At 33.5% G+C, this 26,085-nt stretch overlaps 1 protein-coding gene across 1 annotated transcript; it reads right to left on the bottom strand.

Moving 5' to 3' along the window:
* Window positions 1-7,021: 7,021 nt before the first annotated feature.
* Window positions 7,022-22,566, bottom strand: LOC128204282 (receptor-type tyrosine-protein phosphatase kappa-like). Its single transcript, XM_052905692.1, has 21 exons — window positions 22,263-22,566; window positions 21,034-21,163; window positions 20,297-20,373; window positions 19,835-19,969; window positions 18,316-18,379; window positions 18,052-18,187; window positions 17,788-17,875; window positions 17,528-17,592; window positions 17,343-17,379; window positions 16,924-17,027; window positions 16,424-16,549; window positions 12,796-12,944; window positions 11,735-11,870; window positions 11,223-11,351; window positions 10,815-10,920; window positions 10,182-10,258; window positions 9,784-9,915; window positions 9,406-9,543; window positions 9,009-9,157; window positions 8,632-8,767; window positions 7,022-8,239 (listed from the first exon to the last, which is right to left on the bottom strand). The coding sequence occupies exons 1-21, from the start codon at window positions 22,564-22,566 to the stop codon at window positions 8,156-8,158; spliced, it is 2,502 nt and encodes an 833-aa protein (XP_052761652.1). The 3' UTR covers window positions 7,022-8,155.
* Between the last annotated feature and the right edge of the window lie 3,519 nt (window positions 22,567-26,085).

The following is a 26,085-nucleotide window of genomic DNA, read 5'->3' as shown; positions in this document are numbered from 1 at the left end:
GTTAATAAGAGCAAGCTTTTATAAGCTCGAAAAAAAACACAGTGTTGCTTAAATATAATATTTATCGATTCCGTATTGCATTTACATCATCTTTTGGTACGTTTATAAATCACTACAGACAATAAGCACACCACCAACCACTTCAACGATCCAAGAACCACTTCCCGTTCCTTCTTTTGCCCATTAAGTTGGTTGGTTATAAGTTTCCTCAAGTTAATGCATACTTTGATAAGATTATCTTTTGCGTTTTATCTTTATTAAGAATTGTTGGGATAAGAGTGAGGTTTGTGCACATAAACTGGTTTAAACCCCCAGTAAATTTAAATTTAACTGACCGTTCCAGGGCGGTACCTAACAATTCTTGATAAACATTCCAATTAAATATATATATATATATATATATATATATATATATATATATATATATATATATATATATATATACTGTGTTGTTTGTAGAGTTGTGTGCTGTTCTATGTTTCTTGTTTGTGAATTTGTGTTCTATGTCTTTGGCGTTGCCCATTGCCACTTAACCGGGTTTATGTTTAAACTTTTTGCTCCTGAGCATGTTTCTGTATCTTTTTGCATATATAATGAGCTTCTAAAACCGCAAGATACATTAATTATTGCCCTATACTTATGAGACGTTTCAGTAACATTTCCTGGCACGAATTGATCGATTGGATCTGAAAATTATACACAGTTTTATTGTATTAACGTTATTGTAATAACCACCAGTCTAGAAAACTAAATATTAAATATCCGTTTGCAGTAACAAGTTTCCTACAAAAATTAACAACACATGGCCAATTAATTCATTATTCTATAGCCAGTTTCCGGTTAAATAAAACCATCACGTTTTACTCTGTTTAACATATGACACAACAGTCTTGGAATTCTACCTCATTGGCTGACATATTGTCAATGCAAACTGTATCACTGGGATAGTGTATCGGTTAAGTGGCAGTAGGCGGACCTTATAAACACCCGTAAAAATACTTAATGATTACGCCTAGTACTAAATGATTGCATTTCTTGATATTTATTGTCTGAAAATGTAGGTTGTATTGTAATGACTGTATGTTGTGGTAATTGTTGTTCTTATATTTATTTCCAATTCCTAAATATAACTTTGTTTTTGTTTGATCTGGCCGTGGTAAATGATGATTGATCAGCCTGTCCAACTGAAGTTGGTGTACAACATCATGTTTTAATATTTAACATTTACATTTTGGAAATGTTTCAAAACTGTTTTAATGTGTGAAATTTTGGTTCTTTAAGTAAATTCATTTTGTTAATTTTATTCATTTATGAATTGTTTCATGCCGTTTGTTGACGCCCAATATGTCTTATATTTTTCATTGCTTTGAAAACGACTTACGTTTCTTATTAAAACGACTTACGTTTCTTGTTTAAACCGACTAACTTACTCATGTAAGCTTACGTTTTGCTTATCAGGATTCTAATGATTGAATTTTGTGGTAGTTATTATTGATGATATATATTATCCAATTCCTAAATATAACTTTGGTTTTGTTTGAACAGGCCGGGGGAAATGATGACGGACCAGCCAACCCAATTTAATTGGTGTACAACATTAAGTGTTAATATTGTATTATATCACATTCACATTTCAAAATTTATCAAAACTGTAGTTTTATATGTGAGTTTGAATCTTCCATGCCGTTTGCGGGGGCGGCTTTGACATAATATCATTTTTATTTGATCTTTATCATTGGTCAGAAATGTAAATCCATTTTATCTAAAGGAATGCTGTTTTAAAGTTTTATGCGAGCATTTTATTAAATTCAAATTCTATTATAAGTTGAACAAACCTTACTTCATACATGATGTAAAATAAAGATTAATGTAGTATATATTAGATTTTCAGCTTATAGAAAAGAAAAAAACAACACAGCAACTTCAACAATCACAGCAAAACACCCCCATTGATAGTCCTTTTTGAGGAGAAAATATCTTCATTTCAATCATTTATACATTCAGTGTATTCCATTGAATATCTAAGAGTTTCTTAACGAAAATGGGGGATAGTTTTCCGGTAACATTAAGTGTATTGCTTTTCCCCTCCATCCCCCGTAAATTCACTCAAATTCCTGTAAAACATACAAATGTTTTGTTTATTTTTCTATATCCAGTCTGGTTGCCTGTGTTCAAGAGAACCTTTTAAGGACAAGAGACTGTGCTGGTCAAAGAATAGTCCTGTCCGGATTTTTATACCTCAAGAGAAAGGAACATGATCTGTAAGTTAGAGGAGATTCTAAGCATGTGTGGTTTGGACGCACCAAACTGCTTCTGTAGTATAACTACATAGTTATAGAGTTGTGTATGCCTCAAGTGATTGTTTACAGGCATTTTGCATACGTTAACAGTAGGGGTGTGTATTTTAAATATGTGTTTAATATTATTTTGATGTTATTTGCAGATTCTGATGTGCCAAAAAGCTGCCATAGATCAAGCAATCTGAAGTCGGGAGATGCAGCCCTGAATTCCATATTTCAAGAAAATGAAGATGTTAATCACCTCTGCAGGACTTGATTGTGTGTAAATTATTCAAACTTGTGACATTAACAGCAAATGTTATAGATGTATATATGAAAGACTAGAAAAGGACAAAGTTGGCAAATTTATGCATTTCAGTAAGCTTATATTGACTTAATTCATAAAATCATAATAGTTGTTCAAAATTTGCAGCTTTTTATTTGACCAAAAGGGTTGTTATGGTTTGTTTTGTCTAATTGTTTAAAGTATTGAATAGACTTTTGTCAAACTTTGAGTTGTGTTGCATTTAGCCTTAAATGAAATGAAGACTGTTTTAATCTCGGTTTTGTCAAAAACGATACTGTGATTTTGATTATATATCTCAATAACTTTCTGTTGAAATAGTAAATGTGTCGACCAGCTACCAGGAATTCACTTATTTTACCAAATTGCCACTTGATCCGTCTATTTTGAACAGCAGCTGGTTCCTTTTGAGAACACTGAATATGAAAAAATAAAAATGAAAAAGGGTGAGAAAGGTGCTGTTTTTGCTTAGAATAATATGGCGCTGTATTGCAAACATTCATCCAGATTAATCTATTTGAAGCATATTTTAAAAATAACTGTAATTTTTGTCTTAATATCAGTACATAATAAGCCTCAAAAAAGAATTAAGGCATTTTGTGTATTTAATGTAATCTTATCACTGTAAAGAATATGTAAAAATGAATGAATAATTTTGCTAAAAGTAATGGCGCTTGCTTTATTTGTATGTACAGTCAACAACAGAATAGCAACTTAACCTAAAATGCATGTACAAGTATATAATAGTGCATACTAAGCTCAGCTGCAAGTTATGATATTTGTCCTAATTCTTATTTCATAGGAAATCAGGTTCTAACTTTAAGGTCCGAAATGTTTTTTAACCTTTAAAAAATAAAAAAAAAGGTGTGTATAAACTATGATAGTCTGATGAAAACCCTGTTGTCCACACAATGCTTTATTAAACAGAAATATATTGAAGTTTCCAAAAGTACCACTGACTCGACTACGCATTCGCTTTATGCTATTTAGGCGCTTTCGGTTCTGTCTAACATTAATTATAATTGAGATAAATGCATTTCTTTTATGATCCTGTGGGTGAAATTATTTTGAGAGGATACAGAGTAGTCGTTTCTGTATAAATACTCGTTGATAAATCGGCACAACTAAAACACACTGGGATTTTAAGAAAGTCATACGATATACAAATTTGGTCTTTACTTTTTCCTTCCTAAATTTAAAATATATGTCAAAAAGGTTAAGAGAAGTCATTTGGATATGCATTCACTTTAATGTTCTGTGTTATGTATAATCAGAATATTAAGTAATTAAGTTACTGATTCTTGTGTATGTAAAGAAGTAAGTCAGACCCGAAACGGGATTTGTATAATAGGTTTATTCTGTACAACAGTTTAACAACAACCAACTATGATTCTTGAAATACATGAATATAATGCAGGGAATGCTATTCGCCGACTACTAGCTGGTAGGCGGAGCTTATCAAATTATGCAGAGTATATCAGAGACCACTACACATTTTCCTTTGTTCAGACATAGATTGTATTCATAATATAAGATTATATAACCCAAAAGTTCAATTCATAAGATGCATACAAAAAACAAGTATATTGAAAACTATATCACGTACTTTATTTCTTAAAGATGCACTCTTACTCCCAGATAAGATTTACCACAAGTAATACTATTGTTTAAATGTTCAAAAAAGGATGAATAAATGTCGAAAACAATGGTTCTTATGAAGGATACCGAGTTTAGTTTTAAAGAAATGAGCATAAAACACGCTATATCTACCTTAGGAGACTATAGTAGACCACAGTAAATATTTTAGCATTAACCAATCATTTAATGTTTTGGCGCTTTCTGCAATTAAATACACGGTTACAATCTTGTCATCAGTTATTATTATCATCCATAAATGCATTATTTAGTAAGTAGTAAAAGGTTTATCAGTCAAAATTGATGAATGTTAAACATGTGTATGTATTGATTTTGAATAAGAGTGTCTCTTTAAACACAAGTCAGGTATTATGAAACGATATTCAATGATCTATTTACATGTTTTGAACATTATCTGTAGACAGTACTATGTCCAATGTTGTATTGCATTTACTTCAATGTAGTTTGTGTTGTCCTTTTGCATTTTCTGTCAACTGTATATATCAGATACTGGCGGTAGATGGGAGAAAAGACAATTTATTGAATTGAATTGAACAAAAGTCAGCTGATCAAATAGTTGTGGCCTGTCTTAATTTGGGTTAACTTCTACAATAGCTTTGGCTTATGAGTACCTATGGTCACTGAGTGCACTCATACGTCATGAGTTATCAACACATTATTTATCTCCAGACCGATTAACGAGAAGTAATGTCACTATTACAGCTAAGACGTCTATATTTAATTTTCCATAAAGATAAAACCATGCGTCTTTATTTTCTTACAAATACCCTCAGTTAATAAATAACTTTACTTCTTAGTAAATGTATGTTTATAGATATGAAGTTTTCTTTTCAAAATGGCCACAATATTCATAAGATCACACGTTGACAAAAGAGTTGAACTTGATACAAAGCCTAAGTTTTGATTCGTGACATAGCTTGTATCATATTACGATTAATGCAATGCTAAATGTATCATATAACGATTATTGCAATGCACAATGTATCCCATAACGTATATTGCGGTGCTAAATATATCATATAACGATTATTGCAATACTCATTGTATCAAATAACGAGTATTGCAATACTCAAGAAATCATATTACGATTGTTGCAATGCTCAATTTATTAAATAACGATTACTGCAATGCTCAATTCATCATATAACGATAATTGCAATGCTCAATTTATCAAATAACTAATATTGCAATGCTCAATTGATCACATAACGATTGTTGCAATGTTCAATTTTTTATATAACGATTATTGCGATGCTTAATATATCATATAACGATTATTGCAATACTCATGGTATCATATAACGAGTATTGCAATGCTCGATTTATCATATAACGATTGTTGCAATGCTCAATTTATTAAATTACGGTTACTGCAATGCTTAATTTATCATAAACCGATTATTGCAATACTCAATTTATCATATAACGATTATTGCAATGGTCAATGTATCATATAACGATTTCTGCAATTCTCAATGTATAATATAACGATTATTGCAATGTTTAATGTATTATATAACGATTATTGCAATGCTCAATGTATCAGAAAGCGAGTATTGCAATGCTTAATTAGCAACGAATCGTACTTTTACATTTGTAATTGTATTTACTCTGTCAATGGTTTCTTATCAAAAGGAGTATTAGTGTTTACTGTGTAAAGGTAAGGTTAAAACGTTTACATGCATTTAAAACTGTTTGAATAATTTAAAGATTCCTTTTTAAATAATTGACATAGATGCCATTGTTCGAGTTCATGTATACATAGATACGAGTATAGACCACTATATCAAACACTTGCACATTTAAAAATACTGCGGTGATTGTAATGGTATTGCTACTGGTATATGGTGATAATCAAAGAGAATTAAAGCGGTCTACATAATTGATAACATTGCATAAACCATTGTTACTTAATCTATTCATTTAGTGTATTATGTTAGGACATATGTAAACAAAACTGAATACGTATATTAAGTTATTCATACTTACAATGTCAAAATAATGTTCTTTAGTTGTTTAAATATCTTGTGAATACTTGTTGGGTATTATCATAACTTTAGAGGTGATTCCAAAATATTACGAAATTGAAATAGTAGTTAAAACATGAAAAGCAAGTGTATGTCTTAATGCCCTATATCGTGCGTGGGACGCGGCTCATTTTCATGTTAGAATTGAGCACTAATACGATCGAAATGTTATTCATTTAACATTACATAGGGTGTTATTTAAAACATTCCTTACCACAAACACTGTTTTAACAAGCAATAAAATGTATTTGTTAAAAGTCATAGTTGCCTTTATCATTTTATTATTCATGTGATGAAAGAGTTTAAATTGTGTACGTTTGGAGCCGAGTTATAACCTATCTATTTCGTATTTTGTATACTAACAATATAATATTATGTTGGTCGGTTGGACTGACTCATTGTATAACTCCTTTTAGGTTTTATACAATCCAGAAAAAAGCGAAAAAGCAGCATTTTATAGACATTCAGATGTTACATTACTTATTATTATTTCTATGTGCGAAATCAGTCTCTGACGTAGTCGAAACTGTGTACGTCCTGAGTATGAACACGATATTGCATATACGAATAAACCCATCAACATGTTGCAGAAGTTCTTTTAATTCTAATAAGTTTACACAGAAAGAAAACACGATCAGGTTTATAAAAGACATAAGGCTGATGAATGCAGGGACTTGTTTATGAATATATCTCATCTGTTGACAAAGTAACAGATTAAGTTTTACTGGTAAAAGCATAACTACAGCAAAACAAAATCCAAATACGAAGCGTTCATATGATATAAAACGAAGCAATTTGTTTGATTTTACATAAGTACATCATAGTTATAGCTAATAAACGTGTAGATATAACTAGATATGCAAAACGTATGTTCACATAAGTATTTTGAGAAGATACCATTTCAGCTGTCCCCGTTTGTACAGAGTTGATAAAAAACATTTTAGTTCAGGAATAAGTGGCGGCTGAGGTGGTAGCCCCAACTAACAGTTGGAATTGTATATTTTAAAGAACGCCCTAATAAGTGTATTGACTGATTGAACTTTGGGTAATATGTTTTCGTGGGAAACGCTTAACTTCAAGTGCCCAATGTATAATATAATGGTATGCAATATCAGATAAACAAATATATATATCAAAGTGACGACATGATGAGGACTTATCTGAAAAACTACAGAAACAAGCTCAGTAGCCAAAAGTTTTAACATAATCCCCGTTTAATGGCACAGGATAAACGTCAAAGACAAAGATTACAAAAAAAAAAACACAAACAAGAAACATCGATCAACAGCACAAAACTCTACAAACAGCAGGGTATATATACTTTTTTAAAAAACTAGGTGTGTTTATAAAGGATTGTTAGGTACCGCCTTGGAAAGGTCAGTTAAATGTAAATTTACTCGGGGCTTAAACCAGTGTACGTGCACAAACCTCACTCTTATCCCACCCATCCTCAATAAAGAAAAACATCGTAAAAGGTAAATCTTATCAAAGCATACATTAACTTGAGGAAACTTAATAATAAAACAAATAATAATAAACTAATAAAGGTAAACCCCGAGTACTTCAATGATTAGAGATCCCAACTCTATCTGAAACGGAGGAATACAATTCAGAGTACCGAATGCATTTTTTTTAAAAATACGATGCAGTCATTGTTTGAAACCATGAACATCACACACAGTCTGCCTTAGAAAATAACATGTTTAAAACTGTGTGTCCATAGAGTTTCATAATAAAAAGCATCATTGTTCTAAAACTGGGAACAAATAATGTAAACATTAACATTAAAAGCGACATATATTAGTTAATGTTTTCTTTCAAATGATTACCTATGTAAATTATTTGAAAGCATAGGAGTCAAGATGGTTAAGTAATGTTTTAAAGGCGCATCATATATTTCCGCCGAAATTGGAGTATGTTTTGACCGAACGGACGAACTCCAGAACACAATCATGGCAGAAGTCGAACTGTGCCTACAAATAGAGAATACCAAAACACTTAGGTTACACGCAGTAACTTATGTTGTGAGTAACAGTTATTTGCATCATTTCTTAAGGATATTAGGTTTAAGATATTATATCGCACACTACTTGAAAATATTGGGGTTGTCATCGTTATTCACTGCAAATACTTAGCTTACATTACGCTTACTATTTACAAAAGAGAAAAAAAAGGTTTCAAAGAAAACCAAACATGATTTTATCCCGTATTACGCATACATAGTTTGCGTATAAGCCATTACCGTTTAAGGGTAACATATATTGGATTTATTTACAATGAATATTTCATTCATAGGCTTAATGCCCAATTGAAGAACAGATATTTTGGATTTCAAAATCAAAACCAATTAAAATGATTAGCGTACCTGATTGGGAACGGCGTTTGGTCTCCTGGCCTTGACCTTCCTGACGGCGTTAACCACACTGACCTCGTGCTCTACTGCCATCTTCTCCAAGAGGAATGCCATAACACAGAACAGCCCGCTCTTACTACCTCCATCCCTAAAAGATATAGTATAGGAGATTGATTAAAATGAATGTAAGTTGAAATGAAACCATATTTGGTCCAAAAATCCCGCAATCCAGATATGTAAAAAAGTTAAATCCCTTCATAACAGATAAATTAAAACAAGTCAAAAAATTTGAAATTAAAAATGAGTGTATTAATAAATTTCATTTAAAACGAGTTCGGGAATAACATCCAATGATAACGCATGGATTCCATAGCTCGTATTTGTACTACCTGCAGTGGACAAGAACAGGCCCGTTGGACGATGCCATTTTGACATCTTTCAGAAATGCGACATAGTTAGCAGTGCTGCATGGAACATTTCCAGTCTGGTTCCAGTCTGTAAACTCAAAGTGTCGCAATGTGCTCTTGCCACCTTCACTCTGTAACGAAAACCAAAGCTACAATCATATTTAAACGTATACTTTCATTAATGTCATAGAAAAACTTAATCGAAATCAATAAAGGACATTTTATTTTTTTATCAAAGCAAAGCAAGTATTAAAAAAACTATCAGTTATTAATTGCATCCCTATACATTTTTACGTCGAAATTACCTTCTTGTTTTTAAAAAGGTCATCTTCTTTCAAATGATGTAAATATAGCTATATTTGAACGATATGAAACTAACCTGTGTGCTTCCCATGAACTCAATAGTTAGTCCTTTCTGGATACTATACTCGTTCGCGACCTTATCCCTACCACATGCAACAGACAGTTGACCTTTCTTGAGCACTTGATTGTCCGCTGGATAATATTCACCCATATCCTGTTGAAATTAATGTTAATGGTTTTATCAATGTCCGTAAATAAGGAGAACATAAGAGGTATTTTATTAAGACTTTAAGGATATCTTCTACAGTGTGAGATTAATGAAAATTATCATGCTCTTCTGTCTGGGTATAAAATGGCAGCAAAAGAGAACAGTTCATATCATGTCCTTTCATCGAGTCGACTTATTACAGACTTTTGACGATGAGGCAAGGACTATCAGTTTTCTTAATCGTACCTTTGTGCCGTCACTATGCTCAAAGCTGACAATGCAGGAGCAATTTTCTTGGTATGCCAAAGTAAGGAAGTCCTGTACAGTATTTGGCATCGGAGACTGGGCGAGAATGTATTTCCGATTCGCCTGAAACGCCTACAAATCAAAATGAAAGTACGGCGATAGATACACGAATATATTTCTGGAGATAAAGGTGCCGGTATGACATTTTTATACAAGTTAACAGAACGTCATTTTCAAACAAATGTTCTCATAACGTTAATATTCATCACCTTTAACTGGCTTTATATGTTTAGTAAAACTGCCATTTATATGAGCAAATATTATATAAGAGCCTGTTTGAAAATAATTATATTCTTTGAGAGTATAATATATCATATAATAATATTATCTACCCTTACATGAACAAAGACAGCGTTGACATAGTCTGAAGCTCCATGTCTTACGCCTAGATAAAGTCGAGGGCGGTTTTCATCGCCTGAAGATAATAAACCTTTTATTATATACATTTTAAGTTTAATCATTTTTAAGTCGCGTTGTTTAACATTATTTTACATTTTGATAGGACACTTTTTCATTGCCGGACGTCAGTTCTACATCGCGCAATAATACTTGTTATGGCATGAGGTCCGATACGTATGGCTTGTATATATGATTTGTATATCATAAAGTAGGTTATTGTTACTCCATTCTGATCGTGGATTTAATATTCGTCTCGAGTAATTTGTTGCAGATCCGGACTTCCCGAAATGCAATAATTGCATTAATTGCAGCTTTATATTACATGATGATCTGTGGTGCATCTTTCATGTAGTGTCCATTGTATTAATTGCATTTGTTCAACATGCGATGTGTCAATTCAGTCATTTTTAATACTCGCTAGTGTATATTAAACAATGCATTGTCCATGATGTAATGCTCAACCCAAAATTGTCAGTCATAATTAGGTGTAATAAATGAAAACAAAATGATACTAAAGAAAACAATGGGAAACTTAGCAAAGAATGTGCGCGATATACTTTACATAAATGTACCTGGAATATCTGCTCCACTTCTGTTCCTTACTTTCTCAGACTTGTTTCGTTCTATAGCAACGATTTCATCGTCAGTGTGAACGTGGGGGGGAGTGTCCGTTATTTTCTGCAAAAGAGTAGTATTTTGAAGTACCATTGCGTTTGCGTTCTAAGCATAGACATATGCGTTCTGAGCATATATACATATGCATATGTTTCCCAGAAACAGGAAGCAAATACATTTAGAATTTAACTTCCAATATTAGCCTGATGAGAGTTTTGTGCACATCACTTTAATTTGAGTGTTTGTATCTGGACAAATACACTTTAAATACCAAGTTAACAGCGACATATAATTTTAAGAATAACACTACTTATAGGCTTATTTCATACTTTTACTTACATTTAGCAAATATTAAGTTTCGTTACCTTAAACTGCGTGATAAGATCGTCCTTGTTGGTCTCGATCATGTAGTTCTGGAACTGTTTTCGTGGTATCTGCTCACTGTTTAAGGTCAGGGTGTGAACCAGGGCAAGGTGTAGAAACTCGTACTGTTCCTGAAATCAGGAAACGAATAGATAATATACTCATGAATCGTTACTGTTTTCATTGGTTCTATGGAAACGCATATCAGAAATCAAGCATAAACAAATATGACATGTAAACGTAGACAAACAAAAATTTTCGAGAAAAACTGATAAGCCATTGAGGCTGCAAAGGAACAAAATGTGTACAGTACTTATACAATAGGCATATCTTCAAGACGTTCATGACTGAGTAACTAAAATATAGCACTCAATATCTAAGGCACGATATAAAACAAGAATTCAGTTTGTATCGATATTTCCTGAACATTCCTACAGTTATATATGCACTTCTCTATTACCTTGTCATTAACAGTATGTTCTATGAGGTTCATGGATTTCAAACGTCAACCTACCGCAGTCTGGACCATGTTTGGCCTGTTCTGTCTCATATTGATGATGCATCCTGGAATCTCAACGGCCTTGTTCGAATTACCTTCCTTTGTTAGAATATCTAACGCAATATATGTCCCTGTTCGACCGATTCCCGCACTAAAAGGTAGAGCCAGATATGAAGATATCATTCGTAACATATGGTAAAATGTCATGAGGTACTTATTTATTTATACAAATATAATTTCAGCTCCATTGTAAAGAGTGCTGACAGTTAATATAAATCATTTGAGTCCGTTCGGTAACCATACTGTGTCATATTTTAGAGGCCAAGAAATGGTTCCACTGATGGCGATCGAACACACGACCTCTTGAGTAAGAGTTGGACACCAATACCACTAGACCACTTAAAACCTTTTGCATGAGCTTTTCTAAGGGGACCCACAATCATAAAGCTTAAAACGTGTTTATCGCTGGTTCTGTTTCAACGCGTACAAAGAATACACTCAGGCCATTTGTGATAACTTAATCTTTTTCTGACTTTATGCTCATGAAATTGAGAGCGATTTCAGGCCCCTTATTAATGTGTTTCTTTTAAATGGTCCGTAATATCGTTATCCGTGTTGTAAGACATTCCGTTCAGGACAAACTCATTATAAGAGAAGTCAAATATGCCTATGCTTGACCAGCGTTGTACAAGGGCAATCAGAAATGAGAACCATCTTTCTTAACTTAACCAGCACCGTGACACTCGGCTTGGCAGATTTTGATATAGAGACAGTTATTATAATGAAGGTATGCAGTCTCGCTTAGGTCGATTTGTCGCCGGAATATTTTCATCGGACCCTGGGAGTTTGAGCCAACGGTGCTCGACTGTAACTTGCGTTTGGAATCCAATATAAGCAAGAGCAAAGAGTACAATCTGTCTCAATTAAGTCAGTGCATTTACGTTCCGCTCTTTGACTATCATTAACGGTACAATGATACAATATATCTTTATACATGGACCGCTCAGTGACGCTCTCAATTAGTTATTTTAAAACAGGGCAAAGGCCTAAACAAATGAACAATATACAATCTACACCTGCAATGGACCAGCGTTGGACCTCCGAGATGGGCAGGAGAATGGATCACTCTATGTCGGAACTCAATCAGCGCTGTAACGTCCTCTGGAATTCCCCTATCAGGCCAAGCCTTGAAGTGGAAGTGGTGCAGCTGCCTCTCAGATTTTCCCTGAAATTATTTGTATTAAGATTTTTAGCTGATGGTCTTTGTCCCGAATATAATTATAAAAATACATAATTGCGTGATGTACTTTCTATCAAGTAATACCTACATATTTGTTGAATTGCATTTTTTTTGTGGACTCTATACTGGTATAGTTTTAAAACTTTAGCCCCCCCGTTCTCTATCTCACTATTTCTCTTTTTTTCTCCCGCTCCTTTCTCCTTTCTCTCTTCTTAAGTTATTGTAAATATCTTTGAAATGATTCAAAGGTGGTGTCCCAACAATTTAACAAGAGGGCCATGATGACCCTAAATCGTTTTTCAAGTGTTAAACCTTTAAATGACAATAAATGAGTCTGCTGCTTAATGGCGATGCAATTGGGATTAAACTATGGATAATGAATAAGTATTGTCAAATGTTGTAGTGGTTGTGTTGTTTTACGTGTTGACTTTACAAATTGATACGGGTTGAGCAAGTGTGGAAGATTGGAACATTCTGAAATATGTTTAAATACAAAGTTGTGTCTGAGTGGAAATGTTTTACGACGAGTATACATTTATTAATAATTTTAAAAAAGGTTTGCATAAATAAGATCTTGATCTCTTATTAATCAAGTCTGTACAGTATAATTTAGAAAATAAATTGCACAATGATCATAACTATTGACTGTTATCATCTATGGTCAAAACAGCACAAGTCATGTTATCTCACAGTGATGCATGTTTTTGCATTATACTGCAAATCAATATTACAATCACAGTCTTGCAATGTCTCTTTGTATTCGATTGCATACGTTTTGCTTGTATCCTGACAGGACTTCCCGCATACACTCTGACACGACTGTATTCAGAAATTACATTTTGCCTGCACCCTGACAGAACTTCTTGCCTGTCTACTGACAGTACTTCTTGCTTGCATGCCTGCGTTGTCAGAACGATTATAAAACGTCTTGCATGCAAAATAATTATTCATATTGCTTGCATAGTCACTGACAGGACGTGATACTTTTGCCTGCACACTGACATGATTGAGACAGGTTCCTACGCACCGACAGGACTTTGTGCAGTTGCCTGTACACTGACAAGACTTTGTTCAGTTTGTCAGAGGTGGTACATATTTATTCATTGTATATATAGTCGAACCCCGTTGGCTCGAACTCCCAGGAACCGGCGAAAATACCTCGAGCCTCGAAAAATTCGAGCCAAGCGGTTATGTTTTCCTTCAGTATAATGAATTCGGCCCGTTAACATCTGTTCGAGCTAACGGGGTTAGACTGTAACTGAAACAATTGATCGTTGTTAGTGTGGTCCTTTTGTTGATTTCATACAGCCATGATGCCGTAGTCCAGGGGAAGACATACTGCTGCCAAGTTTCATTTGATATAGTTCTTAAATGTGTTGAACATATGTATCCTGACCGACCTAATTACCTTACTCTATTTTATAAAACGCCATTAAAGAAGTGCATTTTTACAATATTTAAATGTCAGTGTACTCTAGGTATGATATATAACGCAACTTCGTTTTGAACAGCATTGATCCTTGTACAAAGAAAACGTTTTTGTGGAATGGTGTTTTGTTATGCATTATGTATTTAATGCTTAAACTAACTCACGGCTTTTGATCTTTCAATAACAATATCATTATTTAATTGGTTTGTATTTATTGTGTGATATTTCAAACAGTTACCCATCATAAAGCTTATAACGAGTAAAACCTGGTTATCTTTCCTGGTAATGTTTATATTGATATAAATGTCAAGTGCTTCTTCTAATTCAACAAAGCACTTTAAGCAGAATCACAAGGACGAATATATTTAAAAGCGTAATATAATACGTAAATAGAAAGGAAATACGAATTGTATTGCTTCATTCTCATTGAACGCGGAAGTTTAAAAAAATCTTCATTAACGTGTGTATCGCTCCGTAAATCTGTCGTATTTATTTCGGTAGCATGCAATCAAAATAATCATCAGCATTTAAGGGCCCTTTAAGTTTTGTTTTGCGTACTATTTAAACTTCCGTGCATTTTGCTAATACTTTCTTTAAACCTTGTCAAACTACAAAGTGAATGGTTTAGATGTTGAAGCGTTTGATTTAAAAGTAGAAGTAGAAGTATCCGAATCATTCATTTGATGACTACGAATATGTTTCTTAAGTTTTAAATTTGTTTTCTAAGCACACTGGTTAATATAGAAAATACATAAAGTATATTTTTAACGCGCTACAGAAACTGGAATCTCGAAGTGAGGGCGCAGCCCGAATGTGCCTTTACCTTGGTCCAAAAATAAGTGCAAACACTAAAATAATATTCTAATTCGAGTATCTTGATTCAGCCAGTCACCGTCACTTTTTAATTTCACTTCCTCGCTCTAACAGTGAAACAGTGATGTATGTTCATTGAATGACATTGCATATGAATATCATTTTGTACTGATATGTGATTGAAATAAACACTTAAGAGATCATTTTATACCTAGTTATTATCAAACACGACCTAGTATGTTAAAATTTATTACTCTTCTTTACTCTTAAAAAAAGGAGTTGTTACACAAACTGTCTATATTTACAATTAAGGCAAATCAGATCAGAGACAATATACTTAATATTGCAGCCTAACTTAAGCTGGATGTTATTGCCCCCTTCTTGTTGTTTCTTTTTGTTTGTATTCATGTTAATTTATATATCCTGTTGTGCATGCTATGATGATTGTTTTGATGATCATAAGCCGTATATGCTTGAATCGAAATAAACGTTCTGTTCTGTTCTGTTCTAACAGGTGACCTTGACCCCGCTGTAGTTGACCGTAAAATTATTGTTTATGTGTGTTTTGTTTCATTAATAACTTATATAGTATTAACAAAAGATATTAAGTTATTGCTTTTAAACTCGGGGAGTTGGAGTGTCACCTACATTAAAGGTTGCGTGCGGAAGAAAACAATACCAAAATCTAATACGATCGAGTACATATGTCAGTTTGCATTAATTTTTATAATTTAGTCAACGACCAAAACTCAAAAGAAAGCTCAAAACAAGTAAATTTGTGTTATCTGTCCTTGTAAGTTTATATTGATATCACTATCGAGTAATTCATGTAATTAAGCAAAGGACTTTAAAGGAAACATGCTAATAGCAATTTTCCATACAATGACAATCTATTTCTGTTCGTTTAGTGTGAAGTGAATCATCAGCATTTACGGAAACTATTTGTAACGTTCAAGTGTTTAAATTGTAAAGTACGCACATCCGTCTAACTGATTTTTGTTCATGTATATGCTAATAGTTGTCGAGATCTTAATTGAAATGAGAGATGAATACATTGAATACATTGAAAACAACATAAACTCATATTAAATAATTTCTTCAATTTCCCTTCATTCACGTGTTCAAAACAATGTGATATTTAGATACGGATGCAAATTATGATTGCAATAAATAAAGATAGTGTATGTCACAATATGTTAAAACAACATTGAAATATGCCTACATCATTTAAGAGCAGCAACCTTCTCGTGAAATCTGCATACTCATTGTCGCTCTGACAGGTAACCATCACCCCGCTGTAGTTTATAGTGATCCCAATATTGGGCCAGTACTGCTCGCATTTTTCTTTCTGAATGAAAAGAAAAGGGATTTAATTTCCAATTATATAATCTGATTTCAATTTAGTTATCTTGTTATGTTGCCGTGGGTTATTGTCATCCATCGCACCAGAGAGTGCAGTAATTAAATTTGACTGATCACATTCTTGTATGTCATATTCAAATGTTAACATTGCATATATGTTATACGTTTAAGTAGCAAACATTCAATAAGCAATTATTTAGTGAATGAAACCATTTAAATAGATTGATACTTTTTATAAATGTTGGTGTACTTGAATGTTATAAATAAGAGTATCTGTTTCATATACGTGTACTTATAAACGCGGAGTAATATTTGGTCCATCAATACATATTTATCATAGCAATAAAGATGTCTTCAGACCCCTTCCTCCATCAAGTTCGTAACCATGACGATCTTCTCCACCTTCTGTTGCCAAATCATATTCCAGAACATAGCAAAGTCGCCCATCTGTTTCGACATTGGACCTAGGAATAGATAACCATACAAACCGTAGCAATCGTCTTCCACATGCTGTGTCTCTTTGTTCATACATGTATATCATTTGTGTTGTTTTTGTTTCTGTCTCTTCGATGAATAAGTGTTATAAGTTATTAGTCTGTCTTACTCTAAGAAATATTACATAAGTGTCTGATATGCAATGCATCGTGTTAAGTGTACTAACTTAGTCTGTATCACTCCTGTTACACCAAATAACTGGAGGATCAAAGATAGAACGACACAATGAAGGTTACATGAACATTTACACATATAAAATGTGTATATATGACGCATGTTCTTACCAAGCGAAGCAATATACGCATTTCTCTCTTTGAAACCCTGCAAATAGAATAGCACTATAAGTATAATTATTGTTATTAATGGACTTGGTACGTTTGTAATTTATTTCATTTTAAGTTTTCATTTCCACTTCAAAATCAAAATGAAATTTTGTCGTCATCGAATATTCGAATAACATTGTACATACATCGATGTAGTTAGCATTGATGTAATCAGTTTCAAAACCAGCCACTTTCACCCTTGTAGCATCATCTGGAAACACAATTAACATCAAATTACTATGATATCAAGGTTAAGCTTATAATAGCAACTGTGAGTTCATGATTCCATTTAGAAAATAACTTTAAAACGATTTTAGAAATGAACTACTATGTACTCTATGTTAATTAGTAATTCATGCCCATAGATCGTTGTATTTAAATTATCTAACTTCAATGGTATTGTTACATGCATATAATCCCTTGTATCTGTTCTTCTGCCTGTTATGAGGTAGTTTGGCAGCGCCACAGCTCCTTGTGAGGCCGTCAGAGAATTTCTGCAGGAAAAAAAGGCAAATATAAATGCTAAAATTGTTTGTATTACATTTAAAATGATAAAAAATGCTTTTTAGTTATTTATAGTTTATTTTTTATTTTTTTACTAGCGTTACGTATTTGATATACAAAAACAAGAACTAAATATATTCGTGATGTTTATGTGAATGAATAGTACATCAAATTCTTCCTCATAATAATCCAGAGTCTTTCCAGCCACAAAATCCGCCAGTTCCTCCACTTTCACTTTCCGTTTCTCTATGTCCTGTATACCGATGTAGTAAACGTTCTCCTCTACCTTCTTGGTCAGTTTTCTTTTTGGGACCTACTCTCTTCGTCGAAATCTGTTAAGTTTATATATGGTTAGATAATAATTATATAAAAATACGAGGTTGACGATGGCTTTCAGTTGATAATAACCCCAGTGGATAGAATAATTGACCTAAGGTTATTATATTTCACTTGGGTAGTTATCAATCGAAAGCCATGGTCAACCATGTCTAATCCTGTATAATACAAGTTTTTTTGTCATTAGTCAATGGTTTAAACCGGTGTTGAAATTTATATTGTGGAATAATATAGGATTTGAAAGGCACGAAGTATAAAAGGTAAAAAGTATGAGTCATAATATATTTGCTTTTGATGGCATGAGCTATTAAAATGATGAGTGATTGGAAATTGAAATAGAAAACCTTTTCTCATGTATTTTCGGAAAAAAGATGGCAGTATTTCAATTTTTCATTTTTTTTATATCGGCTAATTTTTATAATCATTTCAATATGTGAACATAGCCAGGGTTGATCACGCCTAGGAGCATTTTGATAAGAATTGGGGCTTAAATTACCCTAGCCATTTCGTTGGAATATTTTACATTTCTCGGTAGAATTTATCTTTTTTTTCAATAAAACACTTCCTTGTCTCACTTATTTTTAACCGAATTTCGGTACTGCGGTACACGGTACACAAGGTGGGTAGGTTTCATAAACGTCAAAACTGATTTCCATTGCCTTGCACCGATAGTTCCGTTTAAAGCCTTAAAAAGCCTTGCCAGTGTGCGGATTTGCCTACCAGGTATCCGTCGGCCATATTTATGTCGTGAAAATGACGTCATGGTGCACATTCTCGTATTCGTCGGACAATTATGCAATAACCGCGATCACGTACCGTGATAATATCACGGGTTTTCAGGGAAAATAATTCTTATTGTAAAATGTGACTATATAAAGTAACAAGTATATCATATTATGTGTTATATTATGTTCGATTCATTTCAACTGTCTCAGGTGCGTAATTACACGGGCAATGCATATACCTAATTTATCAACCGTCCTTTCTCGATTCCGCCCGAATATTTTAATTAGACATATTTTGTTTGTCGTAGATTGTTCAATGGTTTTATCATAGAGCTTACATTTTGGACGGTGTGAATTAGAGCCCTACAAAATATTTTGTTGTTGCAAATGTTCTTATTATCGCATTTTTATAGAATATATATATACATATATGTTCAATATGAGTCTTGGGAAATTTAGCTCTTGCAATTGTCGGGAAATCTAATGATGACGAATTTTATTGCCCGAAACTATAAGATCCATGGGGATAATAAGGATTCTAATTCTATATGGGTTGAACACAAAAACATGTATTTCAAAAACCTGAATAATGCCCGAGTCGAACTTGCATCCTTTCTCAGATATAAAGTATGCATTAAATAACTGAATTATGACGAACAGTTAGACACGAGTCGTACTTGTTCTAAAAGTTAAGTAATTTGGACAATATGTTTTGGGAAGTTTACATACAATTGAACTCAAACACAACTATTGGCTATATTCAATGACACACTTACTGTGGTTGGCGTCGAACACATTGCGTTATATGACAAAACAAACATATATTTATTTGGAATTATCAGCCTTATACCCACACAAAAACCTCATTGGTATATATTTTGAACTAACCAATTTCTAGATCATCATCATCGTCCGTTGCTGTTTCTAAGCCACCGTCGAGCGTTATTGTATCCGATACATGGTGGTTGTAACTAGCGTTGGATGTTGGAAGTGCAATACTAGCTTTTGCAGTACCTTCCATCACTGGAAAATTTGTATCAGAAAACCTTAAAAGTGGGACATACTAAAAAGAAGTGGGGTTTGGAAGGTCCTCGTAAGTCTGACAATCTTTATTTGCAGTCATTGATTATTAAAAAGGTTAAGAAATTGAAAATGTTCATTTAATTGAACATATAATTTCTACAACGTCTAGTTTAGCTGATAAACCCAATGAAACATGATAAGTGATTTTGTTTAAAAAGTAGCCTTGTAATATCATATATTTATGGTTTATACATAATATTTCAATATTTTAACAAAAACAAAACATTTTTGGACGCTGGCAAAATGTAAAGAAAATAAACGTTTTACCTCCATGCAAAGGCTCTATTGTGTGGTATTCATGATCAGTTTCTTCATGTCGATCTTCATAAGGCTTTCTGTTTCCTCTGCATACAAAAATAAATGAAACTAGTTCACGTAAAGACAAGACAACTTGATATATAATGTTGTTACCTTCGAAGTGAAAATAATGTTAGTATTTCAAAATTAAACATTTGAAATATGAGTTATAAGGGCTTTTTTAATTACGAAATTATACAAAATCGTTCCGCAAATATATGTTGGACTGAACACTCTTAATGCATATCTATTTCTTTTATCTGAAATGTATGACCATATAGATCTCTATTATATATGCTCGCTATCTGCGTCCGATGTCCGCAAACGTTGAAACAATTTTTCGTGAGCATCCTTTTCTTATTTAAGCGCAAAATGTGGAAATTTACTAATGGCAGACAGGGTTTGTCTTGAAAAATATTTAGAAAAGCATGATTGTAAGAAAAGAATGGGATAATATTTTTTTAATAAAACATATGCGGTTTTAAATGAATAAAATTGGTCGTCGCTTCTAGCTACAACTACGGTTTTCTTTATTTCCTTGCGGACATAGGAATATAGTTTCCTGTTAAGAATAACAATGCGTAACAACTCTACGGACTACGGATCCGACGGCGTTTAAGTATCATACGCATTTTAAAAAGCAGTGAATACATGAATGAGAGCGTTTTGTGATAAAGAAACCTATAATCATCTCACAAATAGCTCACCTCTTTCTCAAGAAGATAACAGTCATAACTATGACAATTGCCAACAGCACCACACCTCCTACTGCTCCTCCAATAGCCACTACAGGAGAACCAGGTTTCCCCGAGATTTGTTCATCGTTTTCACCGGTCTCTGTATCAGTGAATTTCACTAAATGACATTTAAGCATACTCTATTTCGTCTCCTTGCACTCAAGTACAGAAGGCAAACATTTATGGAAGCTTTAAACTACTTGAAAAGAATAATTGAAACTAAATGAACTAGTGTATGCGATGTACTGTAATAGGACTACATTACCTAACATAGAAATACAACAAAACACAATATACCTATAGAACACTTATCTCCAGTGAAACCATCAATACATCCGCTGTAACATGTTCCTGTCAAGTCGCAAATTGACTTTTCTGTGGAGTTTGCACATTTTTCAGAGCATATATTTTTACATGTCGAACCATAATGATTATGGATACACCCATTTTTGCAGTAACCGTCTTTCTGTTTACATAGTTGATCTTTACAGCGGTTACTGCATGTCAAGTTACAAAACGGCCCAAACACCGTATCTTCCCTGCATGATTTACAAGTACCTGTGTGTCTTTCGCAACCTTCCGGCGAACATGAAGTGCTACATGAGATGTTGCAGTAATCTCCATAATACGATGATTTGCAATCCTCACAACGACCAGATGTTATGGCACAATGGCCATCTTTGCAATTACTACTACACGTTGACGAACAAAGGAAGCCGTAACTAGAACCCTTACATTCAGTGCACGTAACATTGTCTGTACAGCTAGCACATTTCCAGGGACATCGAACCTGATGTTGACACCAACCGTCCATCTGGTGGCAAGTATTATTAACACAGTCACTAGAACATGAATCATTACAAAATAATCCAAATTCCCCCACATAACACGAATCACATTCCCCCGCTTGGTTGCAGTTACTGTCACGACAATATGTGCATTCGTCGACGCATTGCAGTCCAAAGAGGCCTCGAAAGCACGCATTGCAATTACCAGAATTTTGCTCACATCCTCCATTACATTTGTTTGAACACGAATAGTTACATTTGGGACCATACCAACCATGACCACACTCCCTGCAGTTATCGCTGTCAACACATTCTATGCAATTGTTTGGACATGTTTCATCTTTACATACTCCAGTAACTATGTCGCATCTACTGAAACACTGACATGAGCTACCACAATGGATTCCATACTTTCCAGGCCGACAAACGGAGCATTTCGTAGCATCAGTGCACTCTTCACAGGCCTCGAAACACTCTCCATAGCATGTGACTCCGTAAAATCCGGCATTGCATTCACATTCACCGTTAGGTCCACATGTATCTGTGCGGCAGTTTTCAGAACACGGAGTTTTACATGTCGATCCATGAAAACCTTGTTTGCAGGAGCAAGACCCATCCAACAAACTACACGTATTTGTGTTACAACCAACAGAACAAATCGTTCCGCATTTAGCGTCCCAAAATCCTTGTATGCATTGGCCGCAATGTGTTCCATTGCTGCACGCAGCACAGTTCGTACCTATGATCGAACAAGATTTGCAGGCACCATTCGATAAGTAGTATCCTGTCTCACAGGATGTACACAGTGTTGGAACTTGGGCTTGTTCGCACGAAGAACAATAGGTTGGACAAGTTTGAACTATAAAATACAATGATATTTTTTAATAACTAATTAAGTACGAAACATTTTAAATATAGATTTAGTACTTTTTTAATTATAAATTGAGACACCTTTTAACACACTTGGTTAAGTTTAGTTTCACACTTTTATTAGTAAAAGAACAGGTAACTCTAAAAGAATATTTAGCGCCATAAAACGCAGTTAACATCTTTGCTTTACAATAAATGTTTGTATATTCTGATTAAACATTCGGGACGAAGCATAACGTAAACAAGCTGATGTTGCAAAGTGATAATCTAACAGATTTTTTTAAGTTGCATTTAAATGCCTAAAAATATGAAATGAAGTTTAAATGTTCGCCATAGTTATACTACACCTGACGACAAAACTATGAAAAAAGATGGTAGTAAATGTTCGCATTAAAGAAGAATAACAGATAATATTTTTTCAAGGCAAATTATTCGAATGAAAGAAACGGAAACAACTTACTTGCAAGTGTATACGTATTTAACAACATGTACAATATACAAATTGTGATACGAGCACACGCGTCGTTAACCATCGCTTAATGAAGTTTAAAATAAATCGTTAAACAAAATATAAGCATTTGAAAGTTGTAAATATTTCCAGTACAAATATTGTACGATACAGTAAACATGATATCCCAACATATTACATCAATTGCTCTAGCTTCTGAATAAACAAACAGCGCTTTAATAAACACGGAAGTGACTTGAATGGTTACTCTACCAAAGCAATGAATCATATAAAGATACAAGCAACTACACATACTGAATAGCAGACAAGCAATGGGATACAACTCGTTGAAATAAAGTATTTTCTTTAAGAATATATTATAGTAAGTGAATTGGTTCAGATTTGCTCGTCTTCGGTTGCTTTCGGGATTGTCCTGGTTGAAGTTAAAGTATTAAGGTATTATCTGGGCCTGGAGGGAACTGCCGTTTTGATAATAAAAACAAGGTTTAGATCAAAGATTTTAGTAAACGCTATTCGAGTTTGGCATATTTTTGTGACTTCATCAACGTAAGCTAAACTATAGTGTTATTGAAGCGATCTGTAAGTTAATTGATGTATTACGATCTGTGTAAAATAGTATTAGTTGTGGCACAAATACAAACTGAACCACTATCTGTGAAATTCCGTCTAGTCTTGTTTTCATAAATTGAATAAATATAATAATACTGAGTCAAAACAAGTAGTATAAAAGAATAAGATTTGGAACGGTCAGTGGAACAGTGGTACACTTGGGGTTTAGGCAGATGCATGGATCTAACTTCAGACTTGTTTAAACATATATCAACATACAGTCGTACCTGGATCATTTTGAAGTATACGCCCATATAACTGATTGAATCAGCCGTGAAAATTTGAAGGATTCAATTGGTATTGTCTGCAAATGTTATATTGGTGAGAGCTAAAGTGGTGACCCATCCCTTTGGAAAAGTTTAAAAACTACAGCAATAGAAGAACAATGTTCAAGCATTCTTAATATCAACTTAAATGACTTATTTCCCAAATGTTTAATTTGCTCAAACTGGACTCATGTTTAAGGTTTCAAAAGGACAAGATGCGTATTAAGTACATCCAAGTGCATGTTGTTCTAGGTGTAGCATGACACTGATCAGAAAAAAAAAGATGTATGATTGATCACAGAAAGAAAACAAAACACTTCCTGACTTGCGGACTAAGCTGAACTAGAGATTCCGATAATGAAAGGGCATATAAGGCTGAAATGTCAAAGACGTTACGCACCGCTGATCTCGGCCTTAGTTACTGAAATCGATGAGCGTCAACAAACTTTTGCTACTACAGTTGTTTGACTTCCTTCCTTCGTTATTTTTCAGTTTCAATTTTTTTTGAATTGATTTACAAATCTGACTATCAATTTTGTCCGAAATTATAAACTAATACTTCATCAGAGTTATCGCATTAAAATTTCTGCGATAAAAAGTGATTAATAAGCGCATTGTTTGGAAACAAAGTGTTGTCCAACATGCCACAAGTGGACGATAAACTTGACTTTGCAGATGTTAACCATTACCTTATTCTTCCAAATTATCCAATTTTTCATTCACCATGCAACTCTTTAACATTTGTAATTACAAAACATATGCTTGCGATTAAACTGTGCCATTCATTCATAATATAGGCATCTTCATTTCATGTCATTTTAGGAATGACCCATTAGAGTAAAAGTGTTTTTTTTCAATGTTTCGTTATCATTTTTATCTTTTTAATCTACAATGCGTACCTCTTACACATTTCCTACCATTACTTCATTTCCACCTGCAATATCAAGTTTGTAAGTAAGCACCAAATACTTGACTTCTCATGTTGATTGTATGCAAAAGTTTTAAACATATATACATCTAGCATTTCATTCCCACTTTCATCGCTACCAATTGCATTCAAGTTTGAACCAGTTTATAACATTATTTCTTTACTTTCTGTTTCTGTTTCTGTAAACAAATATATAAATTTGTATTCGAAATCTTCACCGAATTTTCCCCTTTTATTCTGAAATGTTGTGCTTTATTTCGTTTTTTATAACATTCCCAAATCATTTTCTTCATCAGATAACTTCTTACAGTGAATGTCAGTCAAAAAAGTCAGCTCTAGCAGTTAACTGTAGCCTTCAGTAATATACTAGTTAAACCAATGAAAATTGTCATGAATAAGCCAACAAGAAATATTGGGATATGAAGCTGTGTTACTTCGGTATTTAGATTTTTGAGAAAAATGCCGAGCTATTGACGTCAGTGTTGTTGTCATCGTCGGAGGCGTTGATTAAGTTTTGCGTTTAGGTCATTACATGGAAACAATCAAAGCTATCACTTTTAAACTTGGGGAACATGTCCATCTTATACCCTTCTTCACATTGTATTCTAAAGAGTCTATTTTTTGGTGGTAAAAACATGAATTTTGATGGATTTTATGAATTGGACATAGCTTTTTCCTTTTTTGCTGGATTTATTTCAATTTTCTTCGTAGACAATAAATGGATAATGCCTTTAATATATCAAATGGGTTTTTGAGTCACACTTTTGGAAGGGTAGGGTGATGGTGGGGGATATTCTAGTTTTTTCGGACTGTAATATTAACCTTGTCTGATGTTTTTAAGTTTAGTGCTTGGGTCACTAACAAGCAAACTATCAAAAGAAACACTTTGAAACTTTGGAATACCTGTTCACTATCAAATGTACAAAATGAAATAAATCAACCATAAAAAGATAAAATCAGGCGAGCGTTCATTACCTGCAGGCGGTGCTCTTGTTAAAAAATATTTTCACCTCTACAATAACTATCAAATCCTCATTCTAATGTTTATTGTTTTATTCATATGTTTTCCAATACTGTATCGTTATGGATTGT

The sequence above is a fragment of the Mya arenaria genome, chromosome 10 (genome assembly GCF_026914265.1).
Source record: "Mya arenaria isolate MELC-2E11 chromosome 10, ASM2691426v1".
Taxonomy (NCBI): Eukaryota; Metazoa; Mollusca; class Bivalvia; order Myida; family Myidae; genus Mya; species Mya arenaria.
Note: the sequence above shows the minus strand (reverse complement) of the source record. Positions and strands in the feature narration are given on the sequence as shown.

Coding starts and splice junctions, on each gene's coding strand:
- LOC128204282 (XM_052905692.1), bottom strand. CDS start 22,566: ATGGAACACATTGCGGCCAATGCATACAAGGATTTTGGGACGCTAAAT. Junction 18,188..18,315: donor GTGAAATATAATAACCTTAG/GTCAATTATTCT, acceptor GGTCCCAAAAAG/AAAACTGACCAAGAAGGTAG. Junction 10,259..10,814: donor AAGTGGAGCAGATATTCCAG/GTACATTTATGT, acceptor TATTATCTTCAG/GCGATGAAAACCGCCCTCGA.